The sequence below is a fragment of the Oncorhynchus mykiss genome, chromosome 25 (assembly GCF_013265735.2).
Source record: "Oncorhynchus mykiss isolate Arlee chromosome 25, USDA_OmykA_1.1, whole genome shotgun sequence".
In the NCBI taxonomy this organism is placed as follows: domain Eukaryota; kingdom Metazoa; phylum Chordata; class Actinopteri; order Salmoniformes; family Salmonidae; genus Oncorhynchus; species Oncorhynchus mykiss.
Window position 1 is genome coordinate 44174516 of NC_048589.1, and position 24695 is coordinate 44199210.

Genomic DNA, 24695 nt, shown 5'->3' on the forward strand with positions numbered 1-24695 from the left:
ATACCAACAGGGGGAATTGATTGATCTAAGGCTTGTTCAGTAAATTCCATCTATAGAGCTGACGTGATTCTAGCTGCACGTTTCTCTACCGACCAAAAAAAATATAAGACCAACACTTGTTTTTTTATGTGTTGGTCTTATGTTTTATGAGCTGAAATACAAGATCCCAGAAATGTTCCGTATGTCGGAGTATTTCTGTCTGAAATAAAAGCTCTTTTGTGGGAGAAAAAAATCTCCCCATGTGGCTGGGCCTGGCAACCCAGTGGGTGGGTCTATCTCCCCATGTGGCTGGGCCTGGCAACCCATGTGGCTGGGCCTATCTCCCCATGTGGCTGGGCCTATCTCCCCATGTGGCTGGGCCTGGCAACCCAGTGGGTGGGTCTATGCCCTCCCAAGGCCCATCCATGGCTGGACCCCTGCCCAGTCATGTGGAATCCATAGATTTGGGCCTAAATAAATGTATTTCAATTGACTGATTTCCATTTATATATACACACACACAAAGTAAAATCATTTAACATTGTTGCATTTATATTTTTGTTCAGAATACATAGCATATTTCCATCTGAACGTTAAAAAAAAAAAACCATTTGCATCCTGCTGAACGTGCCTCACGTTTATGGTTGTCATTCCACTGTTACGTCTGCTGAGCAGCACTGAACCAAACAAATTACTGTTTGAATTGAAGAACATTTGGGGGGCAAATGAGGGAATTTCTGCTTGTTGAGACATTTTTTTTGTAATGTATTTTGCTTGTCGTTTTGACTGAACTGCGAAACTAGAAGGTGTGATTGGACTGCCCAATAAGGCCCTGGTCAAACGTAGAGCACAGGGAACAAGGGGGGTAAATTTGAGACAGCCCATGTTATACACTGATTCAAAACAACAACAACAAAAAAGACAAAACCATTTGACTAACAGAATGTTTTTAATGGCAATATCAAGAGGCCTTAACACCACAACAGTGGATTGTATAAACTTCATTAAATACTGACAACAATCCAACTGAAGACTCCTGGGAGATGAACGACATGAGAAGCGATTCGTTCCATTTACAAAATGTAAAAGGACAACGCTTTTGTACAACATTTTTACAGACTATTAAAAATGATTTTGTATTTAAAGTGTTTATTTTGTGTTTCTCTTGTTCAACTGAACTGATGGTCGTCCGCCCCCCCCCCCCCCCATCTCATTCTTGATATAAAACATGCAGACAGAACAAGAGGTGATAAAGATTAGCCAGAGATGCAACGTATTTAACTGAACACGATGATAGAAAAATTACAAGATGATGCATCGAATAAGGTTTCTCTGTACTCTCATCTGTGTGTGAGTGAGTTGGGCCTCCGGGGCTTGACACTAAGAAATTGATTTGTGATGGCTTGGCGATTAAACCTACAACCTGCATACCATAGAATGAGTTGGTGTTTGGGACCCGAGCTAGAGATGGCCTGGAGGAGTAAAACACAAACCCCTCGTTGTTTCTAAATCATCTTGGCGTCTGAGAAACACCACAAAACTCACAAGATGAACCCAAGATGGCTCGTGATGCCCCGAGCTGCAGGGGTGGGGTGGAATCAGCCATGACTAAGCATTTTTAGTGTTAGCTATATATTTAAGAAAGACCCACGGTTTCCTTCTAAGGTTATCAAACGATCAACAATGGACGGTCGTTGATCAGCTTCATTATTGCAATTCTTAAAAAAAAATCAATAAAGATTCATTGTTTGAAGAAATAACAAAACGTCTCACTTAAAAGAATTGTCCATGACAACACTACAATCCAGCCACTCTGAATAATCAAAACCAGCCTCAGAAGTAGACAAATCTGATCTTTTATTTTACAATATTAGGGAAACAGAACAGCTTCTATACATCTGGACAAATGTAAATAAAAGAAAAAGCTGCTGGTTTCTTTTAAGTTAAACAACTTCTCAATTTAAACAAAAACGCAAATTGTCGTCATGCTCGAGAACATGAAAATCTCTGCTTTGCAAAACAGGCTAGCCGCGCTGTACGCGTTAGCAGGTTAGCCGCGCTGTACGCGTTAGCCGCGGCGTACGCGTCAGCAGGTTAGTCGCGCTGTACGCATTAGCCGCGGCGTACGCGTCAGCAGGTTAGCCGCGCTGTACAAGAAGGCCATCATTCTTTACTAACCAATGAAGCTAGTCACTCTCAGGCTACCAATACATACAGGCTGGTCCTTATCTCAATGTGAAATGATTAGGAGGGGGGGAAAGGAGGTTGGACTGGAACTGTTGTAGAGGAATGAAGACGTGTCCTGATTTTAGTCTCTTCTAATGAGGGGAAGAGTCACACTAAAACATGTGACATGAGGTGTCCTGATTAGAGAGAGAGCGAGAGAACACATCCATGACCAACATAAAGTAGTGCACCATGTAGAGAATAGGGTGCAATTTGGGATGCAAGCCAGACCGTACAGGAGGAAGTGATGTCACGTCGCCAAGCGTTCTACGTTGTCCTACTGAACCTGAGAGTGACTGTGACTGAAATGGAACCTTAAATCACTATATAAAAAAAAAACGCACTGCCTTGTGGGTCCCCGTTCAAAAGGTAGTGTAATTTGTGACCCATCCAATGGCTGGTGGTCATATCATAATGTCTGATCGGTTGAAGACAAATGGGAACGTCAAATCGTGTCGTTGAATTAAAGTCACCTTTGCAAAGCAAACCGTTGACTTCCGCACATACACAAACGCATAGGAATCATCATTAGGGCTGAAAACCTGCAGGGGAAAATTATAATTTATATTTCACGAGAATTAAGAGCAGGTTTCAGCGTAGTCTTAAAATACATGATTTTCTGAAATTGGTGAAAATCACATTTCACATTTTTATTTATTGATATACATAGGGCTGGTTTACTGGCCCCAGATTAAATCTAGTCCTGGAGAGAATCTCCATTTAAAATGGATTTTTAAGACCAGGACTAGTCAATCTGTCCGGGAAACCAAACCACAGTGTTGGTTAAAAAGTGTCCATATGCAATATAATTTCATTATGAATCCTGCAGCATGGATGGTGTTCTTGATACAGACTTCCTTTACCTGTCAGAACCAAGGCAATCTTGTCCATCTCCTCGGGCTACAGCTAGGCCGTACCTCTGTCAGAACCAAGGCAGTCTGTCCATCTCCTCGGGCTCCAGCTAGGCCGTACCTCTGTCCAGCTATCTGAAATAGCTCTAGACACTACATGGTGCACCCCTGTGGGCCCTGGTCTAAAGTACTGCCCTTTATAAAGAAGAGGGGTACCATTTCAGCCAATGGTCTCTGCTAGTCTCTGGCTCTAGTTCATCGGAGGGCCTGTAGGGGACGTTTTGAGTTCAAGCGAGGGCCGTAAGTCTATATGTCTGACTCAACATGTATGTCACCATATAGGAACAGGGTGACAGACTGCCTCGTCCCAGGCGGAGGTGAGACTACCACCAGACACCGTAGGTCGGTCAGTCAGCTCTCTGGGCTCCAGTGTGGATAATGTAGCTTCTGTTTTAACTACTGAAAATACGGTGATCCAGAGAAGAGAAGAGAGAAGCTGATGGATAAATAGAGAGAGATGGAGCCTGGCTACCAATCCATTTCCTTAGACTCCTTGTCATGCCAAACTGCCTGGCCCTTTCCAGGTTAAAAAACGTAGACTGTAGTTCAGTTAAGTTGGATGGGGAGATCCTCGCCGTATTTGCGTAGGAACTTGCTGTGGTTGTGGTTGACGGACCACAGAGGAGGGAGGTAGCGCGGCGTCATGGTAGACAGGAAGTGCTGCCTCCAGTGGCGTTCTAGGCCCATTAACCCCTTCAGACCCTGCTTGGCATGCGCTTGCACCACCTTCAGCCCGTGGGGAACATAGCTCTCATTGAAGATCCTGGGAGGGGGACAGGGAGGGGTGAAGGGAAGGGGGGGGGGTCAGGGAGGGGTGAAGGGGGGGGGACAGGGAGGGGTGAGGGGGGGGGGGGGACAGGGAGGGGTGAAGGGGGTGGACAGGGAGTGGTGAAGAAAGGACGACACATTTTAATTTTTTATAAACAATCAACCAAAAAATCATAGTTTGTAATATATGCCACAGACCGATATCCAACATGACAGTACATTTACAGTATGTGCATGTGATCCCTGTGGGAATTGAACCCACAACATCGGCATTGATAGTTCCTCAACAACCTCTCCCTCCCTTGGTCTCCCCGTGTCTCCAGGCCTGTAGCCCTTTGCAGTGTGTGGTGATATCTACCTCCAGTCTAACCCCTCCCTGTCTCTCTTGGTCTCCCCGTGTCTCCAGGCCTGTAGCCCTTTGCAGTGTGTGGTGATATCTACCTCCAGTCTAACCCCTCCCTGTCTCTCTTGGTCTCCCCGTGTCTCCAGGCCTGTAGCCCTTTGCAGTGTGTGGTGATATCTACCTCCAGTCTAACTCCTCCCCATCTCTCTTGGTCTCACTGTGTCTCCAGGCCTGTAGCCCTCTGCAGTGTGTGGTGATCTCTACCTCCAGTCTAACCCCTCCCTCCCTCCCTTGGTCTCACTGTGTCTCCAGGCCTGTAGCCCTCTGCAGTGTGTGGTGATATCTACCTCAAGTCTAACCCCCTCCCCTCCCTGTCTCTCTTGGTCTCACTGTGTCTCCAGGCCTGTAGCCCTCTGCAGTGTGTGGTGATCTCTACCTCCAGTCTAACCCCTCCCTCCCTCCCTTGGTCTCACTGTGTCTCCAGGCCTGTAGCCCTCTGCAGTGTGTGGTGATCTCTACCTCCAGTCTAACCCCTCCCTCCCTCCCTTGGTCTCACTGTGTCTCCAGGCCTGTAGCCCTCTGCAGTGTGTGGTGATATCTACCTCCAGTCTAACCCCTCCCTCCCTCCCTTGGTCTCACTGTGTCTCCAGGCCTGTAGCCCTCTGCAGTGTGTGGTGATCTCTACCTCCAGTCTAACCCCCTCCCCTCCCTGTCTCCCTTGGTCTCACTGTGTCTCCAGGCCAGCAGCCCTCTGCAGTGTGTGGTGATATCTACCTCCAGTCTAACCCCCTCCCCTCCCTATCTCCCTTGGTCTCACCGTGTCTCTAGGCCAGCAGCACTCTGCAGGGTGTCTGTCGTCAGCTCCCCGTCGAGGTCGTTGAAGAAACTCCTGATGACTTCCTGCAGCTCGTCTCTCCGGGGCCCAGGGAGCCCTTCCCCCGCAGTCAGGAGGGCACGGGCTGCAGAACGAACCCTCCTGCGGTCAGAGTCCTCCAGGAGCCGCACGCCCTCCTCACAACCCTGGGGGGGTAGAAATTAATCCATACAGTTGAGTAGAGCAAAAACCCCCCCAAACCCACCTCCCTGCTCCTACCTGGGGGGCAGCATGTTCATCAGCCAGCTGCTGCTTCAGGAAGCCATCGTGGACATTGGAGGCCGCGTGACAGGAAGTGCACAACAGCAAGATGTCATGGGAGTTGTGGTCTTTCATCTCCGTGGGAAAGTGACGTCTGTACTCATGGGGAACGATGTTCTTCCTGTAGGGGTAAGAAGAGGGGGGGGGGGGGGGGTGATTAATAACAGGGGTGTATTCATTAGTGCACACACTGTAGCAAAGTTTTTGGCAATAAAAAACAATGTTGATAAAAAAAAAAAATATGTTTAGGTTATTGCCACACACAGGTTCTCCTCACCTGATATAAGAGTCGTTCTTGCCACACACAGGTTCTCCTCACCTGATATAAGAGTCCTTCTTGCCACACACAGGTTCTCCTCACCTGATATAAGAGTCGTTCTTGCCACACACAGGTTCTCCTCACCTGATATAAGAGTCCTTCTTGCCACACACAGGTTCTCCTCACCTGATATAAGAGTCGTTCTTGCCACACACAGGTTCTCCTCACCTGATATAAGAGTCCTTCTTGCCACACACAGGTTCTCCTCACCTGATATAAGAGTCGTTCTTGCCACACACCACACACAGGTTCTCCTCACCTGATATAAGAGTCCTTCTTGCCACACACAGGTTCTCCTCACCTGATTTAAGAGTCGTTCTTGCCACACACAGGTTCTCCTCACCTGATATAAGAGTCCTTCTTGCCACACACAGGTTCTCCTCACCTGATATAAGAGTCGTTCTTGCCACACACAGGTTCTCCTCACCTGATATAAGAGTCGTTCTTGCCACACACCACACACAGGTTCTCCTTGGCAGTCAGGTAGTAGTCCTGCTGGGAGTCTGGACGTCCCGAAGGCTCAAACAGCAGACGCACAATGAATGGATCCTCACTCTGCAGCACTAGAGGAGGAGAGGAGAGATGGGAGAGATAAACTAATTTAGTGTCAACTTCAAAATTCAAGTGAACTGGGGTTTTGTAAGTAGTACATTTTTAAACCACATTTAACAGTATGAATCCAACTACTATAGTAAAGAATTCCAATTAACTGTTCATTCATATGAGAATACTTGGTGGGTTTTGGGCCTGGCAGTGCTTAGGGCCTGGCAGTGCTTAGGGCCTGGCAGTGCTTAGGGCCTGGCAGTGCTTAGGGCCTGGCAGTGCTTAGGGCCTGGCAGTGCTTAGGGCCTGGCAGTGCTTAGGGCCTGGCAGTGCATAGGGCCTGGCAGTGCATAGGGCCTGGCAGTGCATAGGGCCTGGCAGTGCATAGGGCCTGGCAGTGCATAGGGCCTGGCAGTGCATAGGGCCTGGCAGTGCATAGGGCCTGGCAGTGCATAGGGCCTGGCAGTGCATAGGGCCTGGCAGTGCTTTAGGGCCTGGCAGTGCTGTATGTACCTCCTATTCCTTTATCCAGGTACCACTTGGCCTTCTTCTTGTCGCAGGTACAGAGGGGTTGTCCATCCGGGGCATGGAGGAAACAGTTGTCATAGAGAGGGGACTTCCTGTAAACAGTGACGGGGAATCCTGGTCAGTCACTACACTGGATACAGAGCTGCCCTAACGTGGTGAGAAAAAGGTCAACGGACAGGGGTAGGTTGCACCAGTTGGGTCCTAAAATTACACTCGTTTCACCACCGGGGCGTAAGCCCTCCTATGAGTTACGACTGGGACTCGAATCTACACCTAGTAGGGAACAGGTATATGGCGTTTGCATCAGATCACCTCTATAGCATGATACCCATAGAAAATAGCAGGAAGAATGCCTGAGTCATCCAACATTTTGGGAGTGTTTAGTGTCTCAGAGGCAGGTGGATGCCGAGTTAGGCGATTGGATTTTCTACTGTGTGTGAATGTGAATTGCCAATGTATCCTGTTCATATCTCACAACCTCCGCAGGCTTTTGGAGTTTCCCTATAAGCGAGTCGATAGCAAAATAACACACTTGATTTATGCTACATTGTAAACTGGGTGGTTCCAGCCCTGAATTCTGATTGGCTGACAGCTGTGGTATATCAGACGGTACACCACGGGTTTGACAAACCATGTATTTTTACTGCTCTAATCATGTTGGTAACCAGTAGCAATAAGGCACCTCGGGGGTTTGTGGTATATGGCCAATATACCACGGCTAAGGGCTGTATCCAGGCACTCCGTAACTAAGAACAGCTTTATGCCAATATTCTTTTTTGCCATTCAGTGATATTGATTGCCACAGTAATAATGTATGGATTCATCCAGTTGTGCTTAGCGTCGATCAAAACCGACAGCGTCATTGCCCAAAATGGTACGCAGCATCTGGATATGTGCGCAACAAAAGTTCAACATTCACCTCGCGCTGCCATTTCTGTCAAGCCATCTACGCATACAGTTTGACGCATACGTTCGATACAGTACGCACCACCGAACGCACCGCAACCGCAACTCTGCAATGTGAAGGCAGCGTTGCATTATAAATGGAATCTACTTCAACGAACGCAATGTCTGATCGAGGCGTTAAGAAAACGTGAATGGATAGTTGCAAGTCATTTCGCAAAGCCGACATCGCAAACTTTAGATCCAGGGTTGCCAGGTCTAGCTAAAAAGCCGATATCGTAGCGTAATGACTACTCATAACCCGCCACAAAGCATGAAACTAGCCTAATTTGTTTTCCTGCACATTTAGCCAATAAACCCATAACGTTATCGAGCGGATTAACGAGAAATAATCGACGTAACTTGTAACGATGTAAGCAGCAAAATGTGGGTTTTCCATCAAAATAAAGTATTGCGAGCTAACATAACTAAAAGGAATTTGACTATCAACAGAAATGATAATTCGCATTTAGAAATCGGCAGACCGTTTTCCATCAACGGATGTTGATTTAATTTGACTGCTGAGTGTAAGTAAATCCCTTCCCTTACACGCATGTCATTAAAACTCGTTTTTCAACCACTCCACAAATGTCTTGTTAACAAAATATAGTTTTCACAAGTCGGTTAGGACATCACTTTGTGCATGAATTAATTTAACCAACAATTGTTTAGACAGGCAGATTATTTCACTGTATCACAATTCCAGTGGTTCAGAAGTTTACATACACTAAGTTGACTGTGCCTTTAAACAGCTTGGAAAATTCCAGAAAATTATGTCATGGCTTTAGAAGCTTCTGATAGGCTAATTGACATCATTTGAGTCAATTGGCAGTTTACTTGTGGATTTATTTCAAGGCCTACCTTCAAACTCAGTGCCTCGTTGCTTGACACCATGGGAAAGTCAAAAGAAATCAGCCAAGACCTCAGAAAAAAAATGTGTAGATCCCCACAGGTCTGGTTCATCCTTGGGAGCAATTTCCAAACCCCTGAAGGTACCACGTTCATCTGTACAAACAATAGTACGCAAGTATAAACACCATGGGACCACGCAGCCGTCAATACCGCTCAGGAAGGAGACGCGTTCTGTCTCCTAGAGACAGAACAAGATGCTGGAAGAAACAGGTACAAAAGTATCTATATCCACAGTAAAACGAGACCTATATCGACATAACCTGAAAGGCCGGTCAGCAAGGAAGCTCCAAAACCACCATAAAAAAGCCTGACTACGGTTTGCAACTGCACATGGGGACAAAGATAGTACTGTCCTCTGGTCTGATGAAAATAGAACTGTTTGGCCATAATGACCATCGTTATGTTTGGAGGAAAAAGGGGGAGGCTTGCAAGCCGAAGAACACCATCCCAACCGTGAAGCACGGGAGTGGCAGCATCATGTTGTGGGGGTGCTTTGCTGCAGGAGGGACTGGTGCACTTCACAGAATAGATGGCATCATGAGAAAGGAAAATTATGTGGATGTATTGAAGCAACATCTCAAGACATCAGTCAGAAAGTTAAAGCTTGGTCGCAAATGGGTCTTCCAAATGGACAATGACCCCAAGCATACTTCCAAAGTTGTGGCAAAATGGCTAAAGGACAACAAAGTCAAGGTATTGGAGTGGCCATCACAAAGCCTTGATCTCAATCTTATAGAACATTTGTGGGCAGAACTGAAAAAAGTGTGTGCGAGTAAGGAGGCCACCATCAGTCTCCACATTACACCCAGTCCCTCTCCACCACCAGTCTCCAACATTACACCCAGTCCCTCTCCACCACCAGTCTCAACATTACACCCAGTCCCTCTCCACCACCAGTCTCCAACATTACACCCAGTCCCTCTCCACCACCAGTCTCAACATTACACCTGGTCCCTCTCCACCACCAGTCTCAACATTACACCCAGTCCCTCTCCACCACCAGTCTCAACATTACACCCAGTCCCTCTCCTACTCACTCAGCAACAGGCTGCCTCACTACCTAATCGTCTGCAGGTCACAGTGTGAAATTATTTGTTAAATAATAAAAAATAAATAAAAAAACGCACTCGCCGCCACGATTCTATTTTAAAAACTAGCCCCAAAAAAAAAAAACACAACCAATACATTTTCACCTGCTAAAAGAAGACCGCAGACATGGCAACCCGGTTGAAAACAGCAACAGTCTAGCAACGGTCGCCGCATAGCAACCATCATTATGACACGTCGTCACATCTCCAGAATGTGCTTTGCTTACGCGGGACCTGCTACGACTCGTCTTATTTTTGGTTGGTGCAAAAGATGTGAGGTTCTGAACAAAGTCGACCTAGCTTTTAAGATCAACTTTGTTGTTGTTTTTGTTGTTGTTGTTGTTGTTTGAACACATAACTGGTGCAACCGGGCCCCAGATTTCCAACACTCATGTTTCACACAACAGGTTTATAAAATAGGACAATTCATCTTTACTATGAAAGTGAGAAAATGGTAACACAAAATAACAAATTAAGAAAAATATCTGCAACACCTGTACAGGCTAGCCCACCCCCCCCTACCCACATGGCAGAGTAGCCCACCTGTACAAAGTAGCCCCCCCCCCCCCCCCCCCTCCCTACCAACCCGGCAGAGTAGCAACCCCCCTCCTACCCACCTGGCAGAGTAGCACCCCCCATCCTACCCACCCGGCAGAGTAGCACCCCCCCACCCCCCATCCTACCCACCTGGCAGAGTAGCCCACCCCGAGCGATTTTCTCTTGTTGTTCTTCCTGGGGTCTGGAACTTGCTGGTCCCCAGACTCTTGGCTTTCAAAAACAGACTGCTGGAGCTTCCTACTCCTCCTCCTCCTCTCTCGATCCACGCTTTTCCCTCCATCCTCGCACTCTCCTCCAACCCACCCCCTGAAGGGTGTGTCCACCACGCCCTGGCAGCAATTGGCCAGCTGGGAGTAGCCACTCCCAGTGTCAAGTGAGGGCGTGGTGTCTGAGTGGAGGCCGAGCAGGCGGAAGAAGAGGGCGATGGATACCTGTGCGTCTCGGGCTGCGTAGGTCATCTGAAGGTCAGGAGGGAAAGAGAGGGAGGGGTTGGGGCGTTAATGAGAAGATAATCTCTGCATGTTTTGAGGGGATCAGTTCGGGGAAGCATAAGGCACAGAATGGCTAATATTGATCACGTCAATGAGAAGTTATTTGGAATGCAGGTTGATTTGGAGATCAGTCCAACTGCAAAGCTGATCTTCAACATGGACAGTAACAACGTGTCACATCCTGTATAAACTAACACCAGTAGTGTAGACGTTCTAACGACGTGTCACATCCTGTATAAACTAACACCAGTAGTGTTGTGTACCTGTTGTAAGGTCAGCGGGTCAGCCTCCCAGTCACTACAGCGCAGCTCCAAGGATTTCTCCAGAGAGACGTTGAGCAGGTCAGCTGCCAGAGACTTCAGACTCAGACCGTTATTCAACACCACCTTCCTGCACAGAAACACAGACAGACTAGGAAAACGCACGACTCCAACACCGTCATGAAGTTCGCTGACGACACGGTGGTAAAAGCCTGGTCACCCGGCGACGATGAGACAGAGAATAGGGAGGTCAGAGACCTGGCAGTGTTGCCAGGACAACAACGTCCATCTCAACATCAGTAAGACTAAGGAGCTGATCGTGGACTACAGGAAACAGTGAGGGGAGCACACCGCCAGCCACATTGACAGGGTTCAGTAATGCAGGCCGAGAACATCAAGTTTCATCTGGGTCAAAATCACTCAAGACTTCAAACTTCTCTTGTGTTCATTGCACGCAGAGTCAGGGTATATGCAACAGTTCGGGCCGCCTGGCTCGTTGCGAACTAATTTTACGTAATTATGACATAACATTGAAGGTTGTGCAATGTAACAGCAATATTTAGACTTACGGATGCCACCCGTTAGATAAAATACAGAACGGTTCCGTATTTCACTGAAATAATAAATGTTCTGTTTTCAAGATGATAGTTTCCAGATTCGACCATATTAAATGACCTAAAGCTTGTATTTCTGTGTGTTATTATGTTATAATTAAGTCTATGATTTGATAGAGCAGACTGAGCGATGGTAGGCACCAGCAGGCTCGTAAGCATTCATTCAAACAGCATTTTCGTGCGTTTTGCCAGCAGCTCTTCGCTGTGCTTCAAGCAATGCGCTGTTTATGACTTCAAGCCTATCAACTCCCGAGATTAGACTGGTGTAACCGATGTGAAATGGCTAGCTAGTTAGCAGGGTGCGCGCTAACAGCTTTTCAAACGTCACTCGCTCTGAGACTTGGAGTAGTTGTTCCCCTTGCTCTGCATGGGTAACGGTGCTTTGAGGGTGGCTGTTGTCGATGTGTTCCTGGTTCGAGCCCAGGGAGGGGCGAGGAGGGGGACGGAAGCTATACTGTTACACTGGCAATACTAAAGTGCCTATAAGAACATCCAATAGTCAAAGGTTAATGAAATACAAATGGTATAGAGGGAAATAGTCCTATAATTCCTATAATAACTACAACCTAAAACTTCTTACCTGGGAATATTGAAGACTTATGTTAAAAGGAACCACCAGCTTTCATATGTTCTCATGTTCTGAGCAAGGAACTGAAACGTTAGCTTTCTTACATGGCACATATTGCACTTTTACTTTCTTCTCCAACACTTTGTTTTTGCATTATTTAAACCAAATTGAACATGTTTCATTATTTACTTGAGGCTAAATTGATTTGATTGATGTATTACATTAAGTTAAAAGTGTTCAATCAATATAGTTGTAATTGTCATTATTACAACAAAATATAACATTTAATAAAACCAGCCGATTAATCGGTATCGGCTTTTCTTGGTCCTCCAATAAATCGGTATTGAAAATGTTTAAATTGGTCGACCTCTAATCCTTACGTTAATTAGATATTTCTGCATTTCATTTTCAATAAATTAGAAAAAAAAAAAAGTGGGCCTCCCTAGTGGCGCAGTGGTCAAAGGCCCTGCATCACTCCGACATCGAAGGGAGGGTTTGGCTGAGTTGTCCTTGTCCCAGCATGCTCTAGTGACTCCTTGTGGCGGGTGCACGCCGACGTCGGTCACCAGTTGGACGGCGTTTCCTCCGACACATTGGTGCGGGCTGGCTTCCGGGAAAAAAAGAGCAGCTTGTCACGAAGCAGTGCGACCTGGTCGTGTTTCCCAGGACGACCTTAGCCTCTCCCGAGTCCGTACGGGAGTTGCGGCGATGGGACAAGACTGTAACTACCAATTGGATATCACAAAAAAAAAAAAAGGGTAAAAAGTTTAAAACATGTTTCACTTTATCATTATGAGGTAATTATTATTATTATTATTATTATTATTATTATTATTATTATTATTATTATTATTATTATTATTATTATTATAATAATGTATGTAGATGGATTACATATATTTAATCACCCATTTTGAATTCAGGCTGTAACAAAATGTGGAATAAGTCTGAAGGCCTCCGGAAAGTATTCAAACCCCTTGACTTTTTCCACATGTTGTTACCTTACAGCCTTATTCCAAAATGGATTAAAATGTTTTCCTCAAACTACACACAATAGCCCATAATGACATATCACAATAGCCCATAATGACATATCACGATAGCCCATAATGACATATCACGATAGCCCATAATGACATATCACAATAGCCCATAATGACATATCACAATAGCCCATAATGACATATCACAATAGCCCATAATGACATATCACGATAGCCCATAATGACATATCACAATAGCCCATAATGACATATCACAATAGCCCATAATGACATATCACAATAGCCCATAATGACATATCACAATAGCCCATAATGACATATCACGATAGCCCATAATGACATATCACGATAGCCCATAATGACATATCACAATAGCCCATAATGACATATCACAATAGCCCATAATGACATATCACAATAGCCCATAATGACATATCACAATAGCCCATAATGACATATCACAATAGCCCATAATGACATATCACAATAGCCCATAATGACATATCACAATAGCCCATAATGACATATCACAAAAGCCCATAATGACATATCACAAAAGCCCATAATGACATATCACAATAGCCCATAATGACATATCACAATAGCCCATAATGACATCACAATAGCCCATAATGACATCACAATAGCCCATAATGACATATCACAATAGCCCATAATGACATATCCCAAAGCCCATAATGACATATCACAATAGCCCATAATGACATATCACAATAGCCCATAATGACATATCACAATAGCCCATAATGACATATCACAATAGCCCATAATGACATATCACAAAAGCCCATAATGACAAAGTGAAAATAGGTTAAGAATTTTTTGCAAATGTATTAAATTCAACACAAATAACTTATTTCCATAAGTACTCAGAACTTTTGAAATTGAACTCATCCTGTTTCTACTGATCATCCTTGAGATGTTTCTACAACTTGATCGGTGTCCACCTGTGGTAAATTCAATTGATTGGTAATTATTTGGAAAGACACACACCTGTCTATATAAGGTCCCACAGTTCACAGTTCATGTCAGAGCAAAAACCAAGCCATGAGGTCAAAGGAATTGTCTATAGAGCTCAGAGACAGGATTGTGTCCAGGCACAGATCTAGGGAGAAAAGGGCCTTGGTAAGGAAGGTGACCAAGAACCCGAAGGTCACTCCGACAGAGCTCCAGAGTTTCTCAGTGGAGATGGGAGAACCTTCCAGAAGGACAATCATCTCTGCAGCACTCCACTAATCAGGCCTTTATGGTAGAGTTGCCAGACGGAAGCCACTCCTCAATAAAAAGGTACATGACAGTCCACTTGGAGTTTGCCAAAAGGCACCTAAAGGACTCTGGCCATGAGAAACAATATTCTGTGATCTGATGAAGCCAAGATGGAACTCTTTTGGCCTGAATGCGAAGCGTCATGTCTGGAAGGAACCTGGCACCATTCCTACGGTGAAGCATGGTGGTGGCACCATCCCTACGGTGAAGCATGGTGGAACTGGGAGACTAGTCAGGATCGAGGCAAAGATGAACGGAGCAAAGTACAGAAAGATCCTGGATGAAAATGTGCTCCAGAGCACTCAGGACCTCAGACTGGGGGGTGAAGGTTCACCTTCCAACAGGACAACGACCCTAAGCACACAGCCAAGACAACACAGGAGTGGCTTTGGGTCAAGTATCTGAATATCCTTGAGTGGCCCAGCCAGAGCCCGGACTTGAACCTGACCGAACATCTCTGGAGACCTGAAAATAGCTGTTCAGCGACGCTCCCCATCCAACCTGACAGATCTTGAGAGGATCTGCAGAGAAGAATGGGAGAAACTCCCCAAATACAGGTGTGCCAAGCTTGTAGCATCATACCCAAGAAGACTGGAGGCTGTAATCGCTGTCAAAGGTGCTTCAACAAATTACTGAGTAAAGGGTCTGAATACTTGTGATATTTCAGTTTAATACATTTGCAAAAACCTGTTTTTGGGGTATGGGGTATTGTGATGTCATTATGGGGTATTGTGATGTCATTATGGGGTATTGTGATGTCATTATGGGGTATTGTGATGTCATTATGGGGTATTGTGTGTAGATTGAGGGGGGGGGGGGGGGGGGAAACTATTTAATCCATTTTAGAATAAGGCTGTAATGTAACAAAATGTGGAAAAAGTCAAGGGGTGTGAATACTTGCTGCTACTCTGTTTATCATCTATCAAGACACCCTGTCCCCTATACATATCTACCTCCATCACTCCAGTATCCCTGTCCCCTTCCCCCTATACATACCTACCTCCATCACTCCAGTATCCCTGTCCCCTTCCCCCTATACATATCTACCTCCATCACTCCAGTATCCCTGTCTCCTTCCCCCTATACATATCTACCTCCATCACTCCAGTATCCCTGTACATTGTTAATATGGTACTGACCCTGTATATAGGTCACCTTCCCCCTGTACACATCTACCTCCATCACTCCAGTATCCCTGTCTTCTTCTCCCTATACATATCTACCTCCATCACTCCAGTATCCCTGTCCCCTTCCCCCTATACACATCTACCTCCATCACTCCAGTATCCCTGTCTCCTTCCCCCTATACATATCTACCTCCATCACTCCAGTATCCCTGTCTCCTTCCCCCTATACATATCTACCTCCATCACTCCAGTATCCCTGTCTCCTTCCCCCTATACATATCTACCTCCATCACTCCAGTATCCCTGTCTCCTTCCCCCTATACATATCTACCTCCATCACTCCAGTATCCCTGTACATTGTTAATATGGTACTGACCCTGTATATAGGTCACCTTCCCCCTGTACATATCTACCTCCATCACTCCAGTATCCCTGTACATTGTTAATATGGTACTGACCCTGTATATAGGTCACCTTCCCCCTGTACATATCTACCTCCATCACTCCAGTATCCCTGTCTCCTTCCCCCTATACACATCTACCTCCATCACTCCAGTATCCCTGTCTCCTTCCCCCTATACACATCTACCTCCATCACTCCAGTATCCCTGTCTCCTTCCCCCTATACACATCTACCTCCATCACTCCAGTATCCCTGTCTCCTTCCCCCTATACACATCTACCTCCATCACTCCAGTATCCCTGTCCCCTTCCCCCTATACACATCTACCTCCATCACTCCAGTATCCCTGTCCCCTTCCCCCTATACACATCTACCTCCATCACTCCAGTATCCCTGTCTCCTTCCCCCTATACACATCTACCTCCATCACTCCAGTATCCCTGTCTCTTTCCCCCTATACACATCTACCTCCATCACTCCAGTATCCCTGTCTCCTTCCCCCTATACACATCTACCTCCATCACTCCAGTATCCCTGTCCCCTTCCCCCTATACATATCTACCTCCATCACTCCAGTATCCCTGTCTCCTTCCCCCTATACACATCTACCTCCATCACTCCAGTATCCCTGTCCCCTTCACCCTATACATATCTACCTCCATCACTCTAGTATCCCTCCCTGTACATTGTTAATATGGTACCGACCCTGTATATAGTCTCCTTCCCCCTATACATATCTACATCCATCACTCTAGTATCCCTGTACATTGTTAATATGGTACTGACCCTGTATATAGTCTCCTTCCCCCTATACATATCTATCTCCATCACTCCAGTATCCCTGTCCCCTTCCCCCTATACATATCTACCTCCATCACTCCAGTATCCCTGTACATTGTTAATATGGTACTGACCCTGTATATAGGTCACCTTCCCCCTGTACATATCTACCTCCATCACTTCAGTATCCCTGTCTCCTTCCCCCTATACACATCTACCTCCATCACTCCAGTATCCCTGTCTCCTTCCCCCTATACACATCTACCTCCATCACTCCAGTATCCCTGTCTCCTTCCCCCTATACACATCTACCTCCATCACTCCAGTATCCCTGTCCCCTTCCCCCTATACACATCTACCTCCATCACTCCAGTATCCCTTTCTCCTTCCCCCTATACACATCTACCTCCATCACTCCAGTATCCCTGTCTCCTTCCCCCTATACACATCTACCTCCATCACTCCAGTATCCCTGTCTCCTTCCCCCTATACACATCTACCTCCATCACTCCAGTATCCCTGTCTCCTTCCCCCTATACACATCTACCTCCATCACTCCAGTATCCCTGTCTCCTTCCCCCTATACACATCTACCTCCATCACTCCAGTATCCCTGTCTCCTTCCCCCCATACACATCTACCTCCATCACTCCAGTATCCCTGTCCCCTTCCCCCTATACACATCTACCTCCATCACTCCAGTATCCCTGTCCCCTTCCCCCTATACACATCTACCTCCATCACTCCAGTATCCCTGTCTCCTTCCCCCTATACACATCTACCTCCATCACTCCAGTATCCCTGTCCCCTTCCCCCTATACATATCTACCTCCATCACTCCAGTATCCCTGTCTCCTTCCCCCTATACACATCTACCTCCATCACTCCAGTATCCCTGTCCCCTTCACCCTATACATATCTACCTCCATCACTCTAGTATCCCTCCCTGTACATTGTTAATATGGTACCGACCCTGTATATAGTCTCCTTCCCCCTATACATATCTACCTCCATCACTCTAGTATCCCTGTACATTGTTAATATGGTACTGACCCTGTATATAGTCTCCTTCCCCCTATACATATCTATCTCCATCACTCCAGTATCCCTGTCCCCTTCCCCCTATACATATCTACCTCCATCACTCCAGTATCCCTGTACATTGTTAATATGGTACTGACCCTGTATATAGGTCACCTTCCCCCTGTACATATCTACCTCCATCACTTCAGTATCCCTGTCTCCTTCCCCCTATACACATCTACCTCCATCACTCCAGTATCCCTGTCCCCTTCCACCTATACACATCTACCTCCATCACTCCAGTATCCCTGTCCCCTTCCCCCTATACACATCTACCTCCATCACTCCAGTATCCCTGTCTCCTTCCCCCTATACACATCTACCTCCATCACTCCAGTATCCCTGTCTCCTTCCCCCTATACACATCTACCTCCATCACTCCAGTATCCCTGTCTCCTTCCCCCTATACACATCTACCTCCATCACTCCAGTATCCCTGTCCCCTTCCCCCTATACATATCTACCTCAATCACTCCAGTATCCCTGTCTCCTTCCCCCTATACACATCTACCTCCATCACTCCAGTATCCCTGTCTCCTTCCCCCTATACACATCTACCTCCATCACTCTAGTATCCCTCCCTGTACATTGTTAATATGGTACCGACCCTGTATATAGTCTCCTTCCCCCTATACATATCTACCTCCATCACTCTAGTATCCCTGTACATTGTTAATATGGTACTGACCCTGTATATAGTCTCCTTCCCCCTATACATATCTATCTCCATCACTCCAGTATCCCTGTCCCCTTCCCCCTATACATATCTACCTCCATCACTCCAGTATCTCTGTCCCCTTCCCCCTATACATATCTACCTCCATCACTCCAGTATCCCTGTACATTGTTAATATGGAATTGGAACCGACCCTGTATATAGTCTCCTTCCCCCTATACATATCTACCTCCATCACTCCAGTAACCCTGTACGTTGTTAATATGGTATTGGAACCGAACCAGTATATAGCTTCTTACTTTCTTTTTCCTGTGTGTTTTTGTTCTCCCTTTATGCTACATTGATATCGACTACTGCATTGTTGGGGTTTAGAGTTAAGCAAGAAAGGCATTTCACAGTACTTGTGCACGTGACATTAAAACCTGAAGACGCTTTTCTCAGACAACCACTGACAAACAGTCCGTGACACACGACAGGAAATGATCAACTATAAAAACGGAGCATTACGTACTGCATGTGCCAATCAGACAGACAGAACAACTAGTATGGTACCTTTGTCGTAGTGCAAGGTATCTTAAGTCCACAGTACATCCCAGCGCCAGGCCATAGTCTCGTGTCAGACGCTTCCCGTCCTCATAGCAGCCCACACCCACCTTCAGGATGTGAGGGTCGCTGAGGACCTATATATAAAAAATAAATAACATAAATACATGCCATAAAAAAACATTTACAACAGTGAGTAGGGAAGTCTGTACAGATATATACACTACATGGTCAAAAGTATGTGGACACCTGCTCGTCGAATATCTCATTCCAGAATCATGGGCATCAATATGGAGTTGCTTGTGCGCGCTATATATTGCTGCTATAACAGCCTCCACTCTTCTGGGAAGGCTTTCCACTAGATGTTGGAACATTGCTGCTATAACAGCCTCCACTATTCTGGGAAGGCTTTCCACTAGATGTTGGAACATTACTGCGGGGACTTGCTTCCATTAATCCACAAGAACATTAGTGAGGTCGGGCACTGATGTTGGGTAATTAGGCCTGGCTCACATTAAGCATTCCAATTCATCTCAAAGGTGTTCGATGGGGTTGAGGTCAGGGCTCTGTGCATGCCAGTCAAGTTCTTCCTCACCGATCGACAAACCATTTCTGTATTGACCTCGCTTTGTACAAGGGGGCATTGTCATGCTGAAACAGGAAAGGGCCTTCCCTAAACTGGTGTCAAAGTTTGAAGCACAGAATCATCTAGAATGTCATTGTATGTTGTAGCATTAAGATTTCCCTTCACTGAAACTAAGGGGCCCGAACCATTAAAAAACAGCCCCAGACCATTATTCCTCCTCCACCAAACTTTACAGTTGGCAGTATGCATTCCGGAAGGTAACGTTCTCCTGGCATCCGCCAAACCCAGATTAGACTTCCAGATGAAGCGTGATTCATCACTTCAGAGAACGCGTTTCCACTGTTCCAGAGTCCAATGGCGGCGAGCTTTACACCACTCAAGCCGACGCTTGGCATTGCACATGGTGCTCTTAGGCTTGTGTGCGGCTGCTCGGCCGTGGAAAGCTCCTGACGAACAGTTCTTGTGCCGACGTTGCTTCCAGAGGCAGTTTGTTTGAAACTCTGCAGTGAGTGTTGCAACCGAGGACAGACGGTTTGTACGTGCTTCAGAGTTCCCGTTCTGTGAGCAGAACTCTGACAAACCGGCCTGTTGGAAAGGTGGCATCGTATGACGGCGCCACGTTGAAAGTCACTGAGCTCTTCAGTGAGGGCCATTCTACGGCCAATGTTTGTCTGTGGAGATTGCATGGCTTTGTGCTCCATTTTATACACCTGTCAGCAACAGGTGGCTGAAACTAGCCAAAAACCACAAATTTTAAGACCGTGTGTGATATGTGTTTTTACAATATCGCTGTTTAATTTTTGCGTTAGTTGGCTGTTCCAAAACGACAACGTTTTTCCTTAATAGCTGGTTCTCCATCTTTTAAATAGCTAATTAGTTTTCAGCACTTTTATTTCCATGATGGATCAAAACTGGTTCTCTCATGTCTCCGTCTCGTCCCTCTGCAGCAGACATAGTGAGCAATACGTTTGGACCAAAGCATAATAAAATCCCAGTATTCAAAATCACAATACATCTAGAATCATGAGAACCGCCACAGCGCACCCAGAGGTCCCCCAGCGTGACCGCCACAGCGCACCCAGAGGTCCCCCAGCGTGACCGCCACAGCGCACCCAGAGGTCCCCCAGCGTGACCGCCACAGCGCACCCAGAGGTCCATCAGCGTGACCGCCACAGCGCACCCAGAGGTCCCCCAGCGTGACCGCCACAGCGCACCCAGAGGTCCCCCAGCGTGACCGCCACAGCGCACCCAGAGGTCCCCCAGCGTGACCGCCACAGCGCACCCAGAGGTCCATCAGCGTGACCGCCACAGCGCACCCAGAGGTCCCCCAGCGTGACCGCCACAGCGCACCCAGAGGTCCCCCAGCGTGACCGCCACAGCGCACCCAGAGGTCCCCCAGCGTGACCGCCACAGCGCACCCAGAGGTCCATCAGCGTGACCGCCACAGCGCACCCAGAGGTCCCCCAGCGTGACCGCCACAGCGCACCCAGAGGTCCCCCAGCGTGACCGCCACAGCGCACCCAGAGGTCCCCCAGCGTGACCGCCACAGCGCACCCAGAGGTCCCCCAGCGTGACCGCCACAGCGCACCCAGAGGTCCCCCAGCGTGACCGCCACAGCGCACCCAGAGGTCCCCCAGCGTGACCGCCACAGCGCACCCAGAGGTCCCCCAGCGTGACCGCCACAGCGCACCCAGAGGTCCCCCAGCGTGACCTCCACAGCGCACCCAGAGGTCCCCCAGCGTGACCGCCACAGCGCACCCAGAGGTCCCCCAGCGTGACCGCCACAGCGCACCCAGAGGTCCCCCAGCGTGACCGCCACAGCGCACCCAGAGGTCCCCCAGCGTGACCGCCACAGCGCACCCAGAGGTCCCCCAGCGTGACCGCAACAGCGCACCCAGAGGTCCCCCAGCGTGACCGCCACAGCGCACCCAGAAGTCTCCCAGCGTGACCGCCACAGCGCACCCAGAGGTCCATCAGCGTGACCGCCACAGCGCACCCAGAGGTCCCCCAGCGTGACCGCCACAGCGCACCCAGAGGTCCCCCAGCGTGACCGCCACAGCGCACCCAGAGGTCCCCCAGCGTGACCGCCACAGCGCACCCAGAGGTCCATCAGCGTGACCGCCACAGCGCACCCAGAGGTCCATCAGCGTGACCGCCACAGCGCACCCAGAGGTCCCCCAGCGTGACCGCCACAGCGCACCCAGAGGTCCCCCAGCGTGACCGCCACAGCGCACCCAGAGGTCCCCCAGCGTGACCGCCACAGCGCACCCAGAGGTCCCCCAGCGTGACCGCCACAGCGCACCCAGAGGTCCCCCAGCGTGACCGCCACAGCGCACCCAGAGGTCCCCCAGCGTGACCGCCACAGCGCACCCAGAGGTCCCCCAGCGTGACCGCCACAGCGCACCCAGAGGTCCCCCAGTATTGAGATTTTTATAGTGAGGTCATATCGTGAGGTCCCCTGGCAATTCCCAGCCCTAATAGTGAGTGCATTCATTTTCATATTGGTGGCCCCAGCGGGAAATCTAACCTACTATACTGGCATTTTAAAACACCATTCTGAGCCACAGAGGACCACATATGAGCCTACCTCTTTCAGGGTAAGTGGCAAGTCCTGCTGGCCAGCACGGAACGGCTGCAGCCTCACCAACACACACAGACCAGAGTAGGAAGCCATCTGGAGTAAAGAGACTGTTGAAGTCTTATCCTTCACTGACACCTGGGGACAGGGGGGGGGGGGGGGGGGGGCAGGGACGGCAAGGGGGAGAGAGAGGAGGGAGAGAGATGCAGTCAGAGATAAGATAAAATAAACAGAGTACAAATGGGATGATATGTTTAAAAAACATGCAGAACAAACTTACACCCAGGGTATTAGTTTGACTCTTCACCCATTCACAGTCCAGGCCGAGGACAGGATAGACTGACAGATCCTTCTGCAGCATGGGCCACAGCTGCTCCCACTCCTTCTCAGAGCTTACCATCACCGGCTGCACCGCCAGGGCCTGGTCAACAGGGGGTAGCACAGCAGGCAGGGGGAGGACCAGACTCTGACCCGGGGATAGCTGGGTCTGCTTAGACTGGATTTGGGACTCCACTGGGTTCTTACAGTCCAGAACCACAGGCTCTGGTTCCACAGGTAAGGGACAAGAGCTGACCCTTACCTGACCCTTCAGACCCTGAGCAGAAAGCTGTTGCTTCTTTGTCCTTATGGCTCTCTGTCGCCATAGCAACAGGCCACCCAAGGTGGCTCCCAACAGGGTAACCACGGCAGCAGTTAGGGCACTTTGTCTAGAAGCCATCTTGGGTTTCAGAGGTGCAGAGTTTATTTGGTTAGGGCTGGTTGGTTGAGAAGTGTTGTAAATGAGCTTAGGTAGGTAGACCTACATCCAAGTTGCAGACCGATTTGAAATTTGGTCATAGAGACTTTGGGGATACATCGTCAGCATTGGGGCACATCCTTCGTTTGTTGATGTCTTTATCCGTGTGAAGAGGCTATTGGTTAGTAGGCTCTGGGCAGACACCGTATCCCCTAGGAGACAATCAGCAATAACGTTTACATTTACATATCAATCTGAACCAACACAAACTGTCGACAACACATTGTCCATAGGATGAATGGCAAAGCAGTAGACTCATAACTTCACTTGTCCAACAATGCCACGTTATATTATATGTTTGCTGCACGTTTGAGTGTCACAGCAGAGCATATGATAACTAAGACAGCATTGCGCAATTCACTGCCATTGTTTACAAGCGAGGCTAACTAGCTGGTGCTAACGAGGTTGTTTGACATGTATGTTTAGCAGCTAACTCTGATAAGCATAACTAATTGACATCCGGATGTTTGCGACCACTGGACGACTGACGCCGCTAGAAAGATAATGTTCTGAAAATGAGATGAGAGTCAGTCAATATCGCTAACTAGGTACTATAGTTAGCAAGCAAACACCAGGCTGGCTAGCTAGCCAACAGCTAATGCAGCTTCACGTCGAGGCCGAGGAGCTAACGAGCAACAACTAGCCTAACCACGTAGCCTGCTAGGTACCGAAAGTGAGGCGCACAATCTAAATTGTAAATCACAATTCCTTTGTTGTTGATGTTGCGGGGGGGGGGGGGGGGGGGGGGGGGGTGTCACTGGCTAGCATGAGTTTTATATATAGCGCACACCTTCCTCAGTTAAATTTAGCTTAACGTGATAGCTAACGTTAGCTTGATACAATAGCTAGCTAGATTGACTAGCCAACTAGCTACCTAACGTTAGCCTACGTCAGTAACGTTAAACAACGTGAGTGACATTTACAATTTGTTTCCCGCATGACTTTCTGCGTACTATACTTATTTCAAGCCTTTTACCTACCTTGGCATTTCACGTCCACACTATAACCCTGTGCTGTGTCTGCATATGTCCACTGGTTGATTTCTAGGTGTTGACGTTCTGCTTCCGGCTCTATTTATGACGATGGGAGGACGTTGTCATGGCGCCCCCACGCAGTGTCAGGGAGGTCAGAGTTAATACGTCAATTAATTAACCAATTAATTATGATTTATTATCCAATCAAACACAATTTGGAAATAAATAAATAAATAAAAAAATGCAATTCCCTACAATTTCCGATTGATTTAGTTATAGTATTTGTGATGTTTTGCATGCATATATTTAATAATTAAATCCGTCTTCTGGGGGAAAAAAGCTCCTTCTGATAAAAATACAAAAATCTGTTCAATCATATGGCGTCTTTACTCCAATATTGCAGTGTAGATGTTACATTTTTACCTGGTAAAGTTGCTGTCTCATTATATGAAAATCACTTGCGGAGTCAGATATAAGATGGTGCTGCAGTGGAGAGTAGCCATCTTACGTACATACGACAAACCTTTTTTTTGTACATAATGTCTCCGACATCATTTCCTATGACCCGAAAACAGCATCTGGATATCAGAAAAGGGATCACTAAACCTCAATTTGTATGAACATTTTTACTTCAACGAAGGCAGCGATTCTGGACGTTCTGCTTAGCCCGGAC

General features: G+C 47.5%; 1 protein-coding gene across 2 annotated transcripts; it reads right to left on the minus strand.

The window, feature by feature from the left end:
* Nucleotides 1-119: 119 nt before the first annotated feature.
* exd2 (exonuclease 3'-5' domain containing 2) lies at nt 120-24147 on the minus strand. Of its 2 annotated transcripts, none has more exons than XM_036962435.1 (11): nt 24029-24147; nt 22533-23200; nt 22262-22390; nt 19098-19225; nt 11007-11133; nt 10382-10710; nt 6738-6844; nt 6109-6244; nt 5329-5483; nt 5045-5255; nt 120-3879 (listed from the first exon to the last, which is right to left on the minus strand). In XM_036962435.1, exons 2-11 carry the CDS (start codon nt 22968-22970, stop codon nt 3663-3665), a joined length of 1977 nt encoding a protein of 658 aa, XP_036818330.1. In that variant the 5' UTR covers nt 22971-23200; nt 24029-24147; the 3' UTR covers nt 120-3662. The 2 variants fall into 2 exon arrangements, with proteins under 2 accessions (XP_036818330.1, XP_036818329.1); XM_036962434.1 differs by having other exon boundaries at nt 5045-5247; nt 5321-5483.
* Nucleotides 24148-24695: the final 548 nt, after the last annotated feature.

What these genes read in the sequence shown, in the direction of transcription:
- exd2 (XM_036962435.1), bottom strand. Translation starts at nt 22,970, where the DNA reads ATGGCTTCTAGACAAAGTGCCCTAACTGCTGCCGTGGTTACCCTGTTG. An exon ending in GTCAAACTAATACCCTGGGT is followed by an intron (nt 22,391 to 22,532) that starts GTAAGTTTGTTC and finishes CCCTGTCCCCAG; the next exon opens with GTGTCAGTGAAGGATAAGAC. An exon ending in GGGGTGGGCTACTCTGCCAG is followed by an intron (nt 6,845 to 10,381) that starts GTGGGTAGGATG and finishes CACTGTTTACAG; the next exon opens with GAAGTCCCCTCTCTATGACA.